This window comes from Schistocerca gregaria, chromosome 9 (assembly GCF_023897955.1).
Source record: "Schistocerca gregaria isolate iqSchGreg1 chromosome 9, iqSchGreg1.2, whole genome shotgun sequence".
Lineage (NCBI taxonomy): Eukaryota > Metazoa > Arthropoda > Insecta > Orthoptera > Acrididae > Schistocerca > Schistocerca gregaria.
This window is the reverse complement of record NC_064928.1, coordinates 220910974-220924371: the sequence shown is the minus strand read 5'-3', so window position 1 is coordinate 220924371 and position 13398 is coordinate 220910974. Positions and strand designations below refer to the sequence as shown.

Genomic DNA, 13398 nt, shown 5'->3' with positions numbered 1-13398 from the left:
TAATGTTACCACGGTTGCTTTTAATGTCACCAAAGGTTGTTTTGACTTTCCTGTAAGCTGAGTCTGTCCTTCCGACAATCATATCTTTTTCGATGTCTTCACATTTTTCCTGCGGCCATTTCATCTTAGCTTCCCTGCACTTCCTATTTATTTCATTCCTCAGCGACTTGTATTTCTGTATTCCTGATTTTCCCGGAACATGTTTGTACTTCCTTCTTTCATCAATCAACTGAAGTATTTCTTCTGTTACCCATGGTTTCTTTGCAGCTATCTTCTTTGTACCTATGTTTTCCTTCCCTACTTCTGTGAAGGTCCTTTTTAGAGATGTCCATTCCTCTTCAACTGTGCTGCCTACTGCGCTATTCCTTATTGCTGTATCTATAGCATTAGAGAACTTCAAACGTATCTCGTCATTCCTTATAACTTCCGTATCCCACTTCTTAGCATATAGATTCTTCCTGACTAATGTCTTGAACTTCAGCCTACTCTTTATCACTACTGTATTGTGATCTGCGTCTATATCTTCTCCTGGGTACACCTTACAATCTAGTATCTGATTTCGGAATCTCTGTCTAACCATGATGTAATCTAATTGAAATCTCCGCGTATCTCCCGGCCTTTTCCAAGTATCCCTCCTCTTCTTGTGATTCTTGAACAGGGTATTTGCTATTACTATCTGAAACTTGTTACAGAACTCAATTAGTCTTTCTCCTCTTTCATTCCTCGCTGCAAGCCCATATTCTCCTGTAACCTTTTCTTCTACTCCTTCCCCTACAACTGCATTCCAGTCACCCATGACTATTAGATTTTCGTCCCCCTTTACATACTGCATTACCCTTTCAATATCCTCATACACTTTCTCTATCTGCTCATCTTCAGCTTGCGATGTCGGCATGTATTCCTGAACTATCGTTGTCAGTGTTGGGTCTGCAGTCGATTCTGATTAGAATAACCCGGTCACTGAACTGTTCACAGAAACACACCCTCTGCCCTACTTTCCTATTCATAATGAATCCTACACCTGTTTTCTGCTGCTGTTGACATTACTCGATACTCATCTGACCAGAAATCCTTGTCTTCCTTCCACTTCACTTCGCTGACCCCTACTATATCTAGATTGAGCCTTTGCATTTCCCTTTTCAGTTTTTCTAGTTTCCCTACCATGTTCAAGCTTCTGACATTCCACACCCCGACTCGTAGAACATTATTCTTTCGTAGATTATTCAGTCTTTTTCTCATGGTAACCTCCCCCTTGGCAGTCCCCTCCTGGAGATCCAAATGGAGAACTATTCCGGAATCTTTTGCCAATGGAGAAATCATCATGACACTTCTTCAACTACAGGCCACATGTCCTGTGGATACATGTTATTTGTCTATAATGCAGTGGTTTCCATTGCCTTCTGCATCCTCATGTTGTTGATCATTGCTGATTCGTTCACCTTCAGGGGCAATTTCCCACCCCTAGGACAAGAGAGTGCCCTGAACCTCTTTCCGCTCCTCCGCCCTCTTTGATAAGGCCGTTGGCAGAATGAGGCTGACTTCTTATGCTGGTAGCCTTCGGCTGCCAATGCTGATTATTTATCAAAATTTAGGCAGTGGCGGGGATCAAACTCGGGACCGAAGACATTTTGATTATGAATCAAAGACGCTACCCCTATACCACGCCTTCTCTGATTGCATATATACATGTAATAGTGATTCTATGTTGCTAAGATTGCGAAATAATGTTAATGTAATTGAAGAATTGTTGGAGGAAGAGAATGAGTGCTGAAAAAATATTTTAAACCTACAGTGAGTAGTCACATAGATGTACCACAGCTGGACCTTTCTTTTATTTTGATCAATGGTTTTTTGGTGCATAGAATGAAAAGCAGGAGTGGAAGATTACAGGGATGAAGTCTTATACCCTTTCTAATCAGAACACTTTGTCCTTTGTTTCCCATTCTTATTTTTGTCTTTTTGTTTGTGTTCATACTGTATATCATGTGTCCTTACCTGCAACTTACAACTATTTTTCTGAGAATTTTGAACATCTTCCACTGTTTTACAGTGTCCAACACTTTTTGTTTAGTTTGACAATTTCTATGAGGATGCCTTCATTTTTCTTAAGTCTTGCCTCCATTATCACACACAACATCAGAACTGCCTCTTCTGGTGCCTTTTCCTTTCCTAAAGCCAAACTTGTCTTCATCTAATAGATCCTCAACTTTATTTTCAATTCCATTTCATTATATTCTTATCACCAACTGGGATACATGAGCTGTTGAGCTGATTGTGCAACATTTCTGACATTTATCAGCCCTTGATATCTTTGGTAATGTGAGCTTCATGTTCTTCTGAAAGGCCTCTGTGATGTCTGCAGCCTCATAGATTCTACTAACCAACTTGAAGAGCCCAAAAATATTTTCGAATTTCTGGGGAAATGTTATCTATGCCTTCCACCTTATTTGAATGCAAGGCTTCCAAAGCTCTGTTATACTCTCACTCTAATACTGGATTCCCTTTATCTTTTTCATACTGACTCCAATTTCTTCTTCTATCATGTCATCAGACAGCTCCTCTCTCTTGTAGAGACCTTCAGTGTGCTCTTTACACTTACCCACTCTCTCCTCTGCATTTAACAATGATTTTATTCTTCCATACTTAATGTTGATACCTTTGTTTTTAATTTCACCAAAGATTATTTTCAATTATCTATACGTTGAATCAGTGTGTCTGAAAACCATTTATGTTTCAATTTCTTCACACTTTTTTTACAGCCATTTTGTCTTTGCTTCCCTGCTGACAATTTTTGTGCTTCCTCCTTTCACTGAACAGTTGAAGAATTTCTTCTATTAACTAAGATTTCTTTGCAGTTACCTTCCTCGTATCTATATCTGTCTCTCCAACTTCTGTGATTGCTCTTTATAGGGATGTCCATTCCTCTTTAACTGAACTGCGTGTTGTGGTTATCATTACCACAGTATTCACAGCCTCATCGATCCGTATAAAGCACCACAATAGATGATGTATATCAGTGTGAAGTGAGAAGGAATGTTGCCAGAATGCATTGACCATTCTTACATGGACTTGCATGATAGTATTAAAACTAAACTCTTCCTGAACAGGCCTGGAAGGCCAAATGGTACTGACCGACCGCCGTGTCATGCTCAGCACCCCAGGTGTCACGGGGTGCAGATATGGAGGGGCATGTGGTCAGCACACCGCTCTCCCGGTGATATGTCAGTTTACAATAGTAGAGCCACTACTTCTCAATTAAGTAGATCATCAGTGTGCCTCACATGGGCTGAGTGCACCCTGCTTGTCAACAGCACTCAGCAGACAGGATGGTCACCCATCCAAGTGCAGGCCCAGCCCAATAGCGCTTAACTTCGGTGATCTGACAGGAACCGGTATTACCACTGCAGCAAGGTGGCTGGCTTAGATAATGGTATAGGGTGCTATTTTGTGTACAAAATGATCAGCTCTACATCCCAAAACTAGTAATTTGCACAACAGTCATTATTGGTATTTTAAGACCACTGACTATGCCAAATTTAGAGTCTCCGTGATGTTGTCTTTCAGAAAGGTAATGTGAGACTGCATTTAGACTGTGCTGTCCTGACCTTCCTTAATATGACTGGTGACCACCCATTCCTCTAACCAGCACATTCTCTAGACGTGCTGAAACAGACACTATGGTTAGGACCTCTGGCATAGAATTGATTCAGCACCGAATGATGTGCCTGTAGGAATTTCAGTGCAGGGTGCATGCAGAATGAAATAGAATGCTGGTTATTGCAGCAGACATGAATTTATTACTAATGTTGGTGAATAGACAAAGAATGTATTCACACAATACGATCATTCGTAGCAAACTCTGAGCAACTAGCCACAAAGATATTCCTACCTCTGGGAGGGCTGAACTCATATTGCTGTCACAGAGTTTCATTTATACATTATTTCATGTCATCATTGGTGAGGCCCCTACTAAGCACCCCCACTGCCACACTGTCAGGAGGAGGGCAACAGAGGTCCCGGGCACCCACGTGTTCTGCGCGCACTCGCAAGTAAACGGGCACGCGGAGACAAGCTCCAAGGAGGGACACAAAGACACAGCTGGACCATCTCACAAGGAAGAAGCACAGTGATGGTGCTTGCCATTCCTTCTTTAGTCCCAGTGATACTGGCTATGGTAGAGTTTGAGGGGTCATCAGATACAGCTTTACTGAGACAGCCAGTCAGTGTCGAAGTTCTCGATTTCTGACATCGAGAGGGTCGCTTATGGTGATGATGGATGAGGTGTTCATTGGCTTCTCTCTCTTCTTGTGCGTTGACTTCTGTATAAGTGTCTGTGCTAAGTGTATCTCTTACACAATATACAAATATGGATGGCCTGGCATGGTGTTAATCTTAGCAATACCAATGCATTTTCCATAACAAGTACTGACAAAGGAAGAAGGGGGGGGGGGGGGGGGGGGGGTTTATTACTTTAGACACACAAAAAAGTAAATAAAAGCAGATTCCACTAACTGTTGTTAACTTTCATTGACAATGTATTTTTTTTAAAATAGGAATTGATTTATAAGTAAGGTCAAGAACCTGAAAGTATCTTCTAGTATATCCTTAGCATTACCAAGGCATTTTCTGTAATGCGTGTAGTCAGTGGAGTGGTACTTCATGACCATCATAAAAAACTTTAAAAAATTCAAATTTCATTAATTGTCATTGACTTTTATTCATAACATACTTTCTGAGGTTACATTTAAGAAGTGTTCTGAACCTGAAAGTATGAATATGACATTTGTTGTGAAAAGTCACATTCACTACTAACACTTCAATTTTTGGGTTAAAGTTTTCTGTAAATATGAAATCAATTATGAATCTGTTACATAAAGTCACTGAAAACAAAGAAATTTTTTCCAAAATTTTAAAATACGTATTGTATCATTAATTTTGTGCTCTGTCATGTCTGATGACTATTTATAGATCACATGTTTCACCTGTTGATATCACAGTTGAGCTGTCTCCTTAATGCCAGGAATTTGTGGACAGTAATGCTGTTCCTGCTTCAGATAATATTGTGCAGCAACCAGTTCTCTGCTAAATAAACATACCCAAGCTTGCAGGCCTCAATTTTCATTGTGTAGCTTGCTTCACTTTCTGGTTTTTTCTTCCTCATAACTCTTTGTCATCACTTGTAGTTCTGACTCCAAAGCCTGACTGTCATTAAGTAGTTCCAGGTAGATGCCATAAATAGGGATTAAAAGTGGTTGTACTGGAACTGCACGTGAGTGTGCTGGTGGAATTTTCCTGAGGATCCCTGCTGATTTGCCTCAGGATCCTTGGTGTTGACTCAAGTGAGAGGTGAAACTGGCACAGAGATCAGTTTGTGCATTTCTGTGATCACAAACTGCCTTATAATGCAAGGTTAGGTGCACAGTGCATGTGACAGTTCCAAATTGCATGATATGAATGTCACTTGCTGTGAACAGCTGGATGACAGCCATAAAACATTCCATTTGTGGCAGTTCCCATGAATGATGCTCACTCCAGAGGCAATGTCTATAAGGAAGTATTTGTTTGTTGCACCACTGTACCACCACCACCACCACCACATCTTGTATTACCCCATCATGATAGTATTGTGCATCGTCTCCAGTGGCTATTACTGGAAACATGCAATGGCTTTACAGTAAACAAGTATCGTGGTGAAAAAGGAAAATACATGGTGCTGTGAATGATTTCAAGACAGTTGTGCATATACTACCAAGTGTTTCAGCATTTGCTCACGAAATATGATGACAAAAACTCACAACAGAAGCACCCTCATTCCCAGGTGCAACAGTGCTGTGGTCGAGTAATAGATGGGAAAAGTGGCTTTGGCCCACTGCTTGAGCTGTAGGTGGTTTTGTTGGGCATTTGGGTGGTTGTACAGCACAGAGCTGTCAGGCACTCAGTCGGCAATATGTGAGTGGAACCGGAACAGCTGCGGCTGTGCCCCCTCACTCCCGTCAGGTATGTTATTGTCGACTGTTGGTGTCATAATCATTGCCAGCTGAAGTTATCACACCCCATAGCAATTGCTTGTGATGCTCTCAGGAGTGTACAGATACGCTCAGGTCTCAGTGTCTCCTTGTGGCTGTGAGCGACATGATGTGCTAGGAATATTTTCTACACATTATGTTAGCTTCAAGAGTATATTGTTTGGATTATTGTTAGTGCCTACTAACAGGTTGAAACTCAAAAATAACTAAGAGGTTCAGTAGAAGGAATATTCATACAAATTGTAAACTTATTAAAATACACATTAACGAAACACTGTTCAGTAATCAATGAGAGTCCTAAAAATCAACTGAACAAAGTAACTAAATGTGGCATAAAGCACTGTCCATATTTACACAAAATGTCGCAGTTCACAGTCAATGTTGTCTTGCATAAGTCTATCGGATGAGAGTACAATGCAATGACCCACTTAATCCACTTATTAATTAAGAGTCACAATGTTCAACCACACCTCATTCATGTGAGAATGATGGGTGACACTTCCTACCGATCACATCACAGTTGAGTCACTACCTTTGTCTGTATATTTGAGTTACAGAAATCACCCGAAAGTTTTAGGCATCCATATTTATGATATTTTATGAGTATTACACGTATTTTCATAAACAATATGCACATAGCTGTAGTGAGAGCAAAAACTGAGAGCATGGGTGTTACATGTGTGTTAACATGATCAGGATTTTGTGGTGAACTCTCTCTTTGAGTGACGTTCAACTGTTTATAAGCTGGCATATGAATAAATTGTTGTTTTGGATATTATTCAGTCATTTCATAAATAGCTACTTACAATATTGCTATTCAGGATGTGCTAAAGGCATTGATAAATTTTTTCTATAAATTAAGAAAAGTTTATGGAATCGCTTTATGCCTCTGCAGTGAGATTACCTAACTCCTGAGTTCTGATGCCATATTAATTAGTTTACATAATGATAAATTATTTAAAATCTTAATTAGTGTCTCATGTAATTAATAAGATAGGACACCAAAAGTGTGTTGTTAAACTCCAAAATCTAACAAGCCAGAAGATAAAATCAGTAATAGAAATTATAACAATATGGTATTTTCAGTGTTAATTATCTCAAATGTTAATTACTTTCATGCAAAATTAAATATAATACTGTGAAGTTGGGATGCCAGTTTTTATAATGAATGGTCTTACTCCTTTTGCAAATATGTTTTTAGCTCATATGATGTAGGCAAAATTTTATGGTAGTACAAAGTTCCATTACCAATAATTTCTGATTAATATGCCTTAAGTGAAAACTGGTTATATTGTTGGACTCAGTACACTGAAAGCAAATTACTGTGTAATTAATTTTGGTGGATCAAACTCTAATTCAGCTTTTCAAGCATTTCAATACATGCCATACACTGTACAGTACACATAACACTAGGATAATTACTAAGAAGAAAAATTATTAATAAGCAGACATGAAAATGCTGCAAGTGGAGTTATTCCAATTTCACTAATTTTGTGGATGTAATCACCTATGCCGCTTACTAGGGCCACAAATTCGGACATATCCTTGCCGATTCCAGAACTGTATAGTACGAATTCAATGGCTGTGAACCCTGTTGGTTAGTGTTTAGTTTGAAGGTTGGCAGTTTAAGTTGAGAACCTTATTGTATATGTGCTCCACAGAAGTCCTGTTGGGGATGTGCTGGACATTTGGTATAAGGTTGATGGTGGACAAGATCCCACAGACTGAGCATGGCACAGGTGGAAAACTGAGAGCCTTCTCACATTGTGTAACCAGCTGCGCCTTGCACTAAATTATGAACAGATTTGTCTTGATCATTCCTGACACAGATGCACCTGTAAAAGCACATGAGATGTCATCACAGAGACATGAACTGGTTGTCCAGATACTCTTTTGTTGATGTGATCACCAAGGAGGTCGAAATACACCACACATTATTCATACACATGTCCAATATTGTTTCTGTTGACATTAACATGCAGTAGAACAGCACTATCATGTTTCACACCAACCATAGGTTGGTCAGGGTGGTGGCCAAGCGGTTCTAGGTGCTTCAGTCCAGAACCACGCGACCCCTATGGTCGATTCGAATCCTGGCATGGGTGTGTGTGATGTCCTTAGGTTAGTTAGGTTTAAGTAGTTCTAAGTTCTTGGGTACTGATGACCTCAGAAGTGAAGTCCCATTGTGCTCAGAGTAATTTGAACCATTTTTGGTCAGGGTGGAAGAAAACATTACGTGAGCCCATGAAGTCAACATTCTGTCTAAGTTGTTCAAAAAGATCACAACTCCACTGTCAAAGCCAACAATTTATCACTAAATACACTTGTTACATTGAAATAGATGCTGCTATTTGTTGCAGAGTCACCCCTGTAGGAATTCTGGTGCAGGAGGCATGCAGAAGGATTCAGGATGTTAGTTAGGCTGGTATTACACTATCATATTTCTTTGACAAAGATATAAAGGGGTATTACACACCATCATATTTTTCATCATAGTTCAAGATGGCTGACAACAACAACTTATTATGCGCAGCAGTTGCATGTAAAGCAACTGCACTGTGTATGCATTTGGAAGAGAAGCAAGGGGGAGGGAAAAAAAATACATAGTTGGGTGAAGCCACGAGTTTTACGAGATGATAAAAGTGTTCAGCAAAATTTGTTACATGAGCTCAAAGTGGAGGATGTCAAGTCTTACATAAATTACTTAAGGATGGAAGAGCATACATTTCAGTACTTGCCCAGTAAAGTGTCTCATCATATCACAAAGCACGATACTCACTTAAGAAGTGCTATATCTGCAGAAAACAGGCTAGTAGTAACACTCCGATTTCTTGCTTTAGGAGAGAGTTACTCTAGCTTGCAGTACAGTACGCAAATACTACAGTGCACATTAACTAAAATAATACCTGAAACCTGTGAAGCTATTTATAAAGCACTAAAGGACAATATCTGAAAGTAAATAAATATTCGATACACTTCATGTGCATTAAAAACTATTTTTATTGTAGATCAAAGTAATAATTACATTTTCTGTCCCACAACTACTAAATTATCAGAAATGTATAAATCTGATAAAGTGCTTTACAATGTGAGGCATCCTGAGTACAAAAACAGATTAAGAGGACTGAAGAGCTCAGAAAAAAATTATATATATAAATGAAATAAGTATGTAAATAAAACAGAAAGAAACTTCCACATGGGAAAAATATATTAAAAACAAAGATTCCACGACTTACCAAGCGGGAAAACGCCGGCAGACAGGCACAAGAACAAAACACACAAACACACACACAGAATTACTAGCTTTCGCAACTGATGGTTGCTTCTTCAGGAAGCAAAATATGTCTGCTTGTGTCTGTGTATGTGCGGATGGATATGTGTGCATGTGTGTGTGTGTGTGTGCGCGAGTGTACACCTTTCCTTTTTTTTCTCCCTAAGGGAAGTCTTTCCGCTCCCGGGATTGGAATGACTCCTTACCCTCTCCCTTAAAACCCACATCCTTTCGTCTTTCCCTCTCCTTCCTGAAGAAGCAACCATCGGTTGCGAAAGCTAGTAATTCTGTGTGTGTGTTTTGTTCTTGTGCCTGTCTGCTGGCGTTTTCCCGCTTGGTAAGTCTTGGAATCTTTGTTTGGAATGAAATAAGTATGTTGATACATACTTTTGCTTTCTTGTGAGAGTAGCTTGAGAGAGGCCATGTCATCAGCGATGCACCCTGGCTGCATCTCACGACTAATGATATCTGCAACTCTTTTGTAGCTCTCCAGTCTTCTTAATCTATATCTGTACTCAAGGTGCCTCACACTGTAAAGTGCCTCATCAGCTTTATACATTTCTATTAATTTTGTAGTTGACAGCACAGACAAATTAAACTTAACAACCATGTTTACAAACACACTGCCAGTGACACAACACTGCAGCAGTACTAGCGCTCCAAGTGGTAATATTTCACATTGCAGTGAACAGAAAATAAGTGACTTTTATGATCAAATCTACAGCAAGGCCCTAGATTTGATCATCTTTATTTGGTGACAGGTGCAATTTGACAAAGTTCCCATTTACACCATAAATGTCTTTGACATAAATATTTGACATATCAGCTTTGACAAAGAAATATGATAGTGTAACACAGGCCTTAGAGCAGTAAACATGAATTCATTGCTGATAATGGAGCATACAGAAAGATCATGTACATATAGTACAATCATTCACAGTGAAACTCCAGGTGGCTAGAGATGAAAAGATATTCCTTCCTGCAAAAGGGCTGAACTCATATTGCTGCCAAAGTTTTATTTATGGGATATTTCATGTCATCAATGGTAAGCTCTAAGACTTGATGCCCGGATAGTTTGAAGCCATTGCTGGTGCCACAACTAACAACTATGTGTGCTTCATTTCACACCCTGTACACCCTCAGATTGCTGACAAATTGAATTGTGTTCTGTATTCACCCAAACGCATGCACACACACACACACACACACACACACACACACACACACACACACCAATGTACTAGGAATTACCATGATTATCCCTATGAGTGGATTAGCTCTACTCATAATATGTTGTTAGTATACCACTTCACACAAGTAAGTTAGGGTGTAAAAGTTCTGATTAATTACCTTGTTTAGTGCAGTTTACTGTCAATTTATAACTCTACTTGTTCTGTGTTCCTGAAGACACTCCATTCTGGGTTCATCAGAAATGATGCATGGATGGATGAATGAATGAATGAACAAGAAACAGGTGTGGGTAACGAATTGAGAAAAATTATTCATCTTCAGGACAGTGCTCTTGATACAAATAGTGAGTTGGGGGATATGAAGGATTTTAGTTGAAAATCATGTTAAACTCCAAACTGTTTACCAGTCTTGGCACTGTCAGACACTTCCATCCATATCAACATTTAAAGAAATTTCTGCATTGGAAGAAAATGTTTTCAGTCCAACAAAGAAGTTGTGGCAGCTGTTGATGGGTGTGTGGGATACCTACCTTAAATCATATCAGGTATGGTGTATCCTTACCAAACATATGTTGCATAAAAAGCGTAAAATAAATTCCATGTTTTAACTAAAAAGCTGCCTTTATCTGTTAAGCTGAGAAATTTTATCTTTGAGCTGGTGCAACTTTGAAATACATAACACAGCAACTATGCCAACCTTCAGAAAGAGCTATTATTAGATGGTAAGCTACTTCTTTACCCCACTACTTTCCCCTGCCTCCTTCACCCACTCACCGACACCGCCATCTATGACTTAACTTGGAAGCATCGTAAACATTATGTATAAACTTAAAATCACAAATTTGTCACCATTATTGTTGGCTATAAGGAATCATCTCACCTATTTGTGTTACAATGTGATGATACATTCCCTGACCACAAACGGACCTGACCTGATTACAGGTGAGGACTGGTTGGCAAAATATAATATCACATCAAGGGAGACAGGCTTCAGTCATTGTTACAATGCCTCTACAAATCCAGCTACACTTGCAGAATTTACAGAAGCAGTTTACCGAATGTTCCACGGAATTGTTCAAGGTAACATGCGGTAAGTTATGGTCAGTTGTATATTTTCTTTTTGCAAATGTACCATTAAATGTTAGTCATCTTTGTGTCATCTTCTATAGACACTTTCTATACCACTAGTTCTAAACCACATAAATCCAATATAACTTCAGAGCAGATTTTTTAAAATTAAAAAGATAGAAGTTATAAATAAGTTCTTAAATAAAAATAAAAATTGACCTATATGGTAATGAGAATGTTCAAAGTCTCTGGGCATTGATGCCAATAAGAGCTTGGGTTGGAAATAATACATTACAAATCTTCTAAGTCAATAAAAAATTTCATTTCAGTAAAAGGCCAGCAGGTTGGTTTAGTTTAAATTTTACATTTCATTAATATCAAATGGAATACATTTTCTGGTACCATTCTACACTTGGACATTAGGTATTCATTGCACAAAAATATCCAAAACAGATTATCTGTGCCATATACCCTTGAGCATGCTTTAGGAAACTGTTAAGCACCTAAGCGCAGAAGCAGCAGCTTTATAATCCATTTATTTGCTATGTATTTTTCACACATTTACTTTGGTTATTAGTGATTATTACGACTCTAATAAGCAAAAACAGTGTTCATAAAAATGGTACTAAATGTCTAAGCTCCAAAACTTCTGCATTACAAGTTATATTGTGTTATAAAACTGGACTACTTTGAGACTCAGGTATTATTTTGTGACAACAGTACATTCCAGCTTTTTATTCTTAAATGCTGTAACATGCAGTATGTAACTTTGCTGCAGTGTTTCTATGCTGCCATTAGTGATGCAACCTAGAAGTAAGTGTATAATAATTGAGCTAGTCATGAACACATGTTGGCAGGTATAAGAAAGTGTTTTTACACGTCTTGACTGCTTCCTGCTACTGCCGATAACTGTCAGGAGCTGACTAGCTGAAGGAAAGTTGATATAAATAAGTTACATGTGCAGACCTTGCTACGCACTGATCAGCCAGAACACTACGATCACCAGCCTACTATCAAAACAAAATCATCCCCCCCCCACACACACACACAGTATCAGTGAGTGTGCTGTCCTTGTGTAGAATGAGGAGGGTGTGTGATCTATCTGAGTTTGTAGTAATGGCCTAAGAGCTCGGTATGAGAATTTCAGAAATGTGCATGACTTGTCAGGTGTTTGAGGAGTGGTGTGGTGAGTGTCTTTAACATGTGGCAAAAACAGGGTGAAACCACATCCAAACATTGTGGGGCCAGGCAGCAGTCACCCCTCATCACAGATCTCGGATGTCGTAGGCTGGGCAGACTGGTAAAACAAGACAGCAGTGAACTGTGATGAAACTAGCATTGGACTTATCTGGACAGTTTACAGGAGTGTCTGAACACACAGCGCACTAAACACTCCTAACAATGGGCATCTGCAGCCAATGACCCGTGCGTGTGCCAATGTTAACACCATGACATTGGAAACTGTGCCTGAAATTGGCATGTGACTACTGGAACTGGACGTTTGCACAATGGTAGAGTGTTGCACAATCTGATGAATCCTGTTACATTATTCATCATGCTGATGGGAGGGCACAAATTTGCCATCTTCCAGAGGAACAGCTCCTCGACACCTGTACTGCATGATGGAAATTAGCTGGTAATGGCTCCGTTATGCTCTGGGGAACATCCGTGTGGTTATCCGTGAGTCCAGTGTAGTTCATGTAAGGCAGCGTATGGCCAAGGAGTGTTGTACACTGGTTGCAGACATGTACACCCCTTCATTACAATCAAGTACCCCAACACCAGTGGCATTTTTCAACAAGTTAATGCACCATATCACAGGGACAGTAGTGTGATGGAATGA

General features: G+C 39.4%; 1 protein-coding gene across 1 annotated transcript in view; it reads left to right on the top strand.

The window, feature by feature from the left end:
• Nucleotides 1–13398, top strand: part of LOC126292017 (peroxidase-like) — a 176853-nt gene that overhangs the window by 134343 nt on the left and 29112 nt on the right. Inside the window, exon 9 of the mRNA XM_049985809.1 lies at nucleotides 11430–11577. Within this exon, the coding sequence (XP_049841766.1) occupies nucleotides 11430–11577 (148 nt within the window). The remainder of the gene's footprint in view (nucleotides 1–11429; nucleotides 11578–13398) is intronic.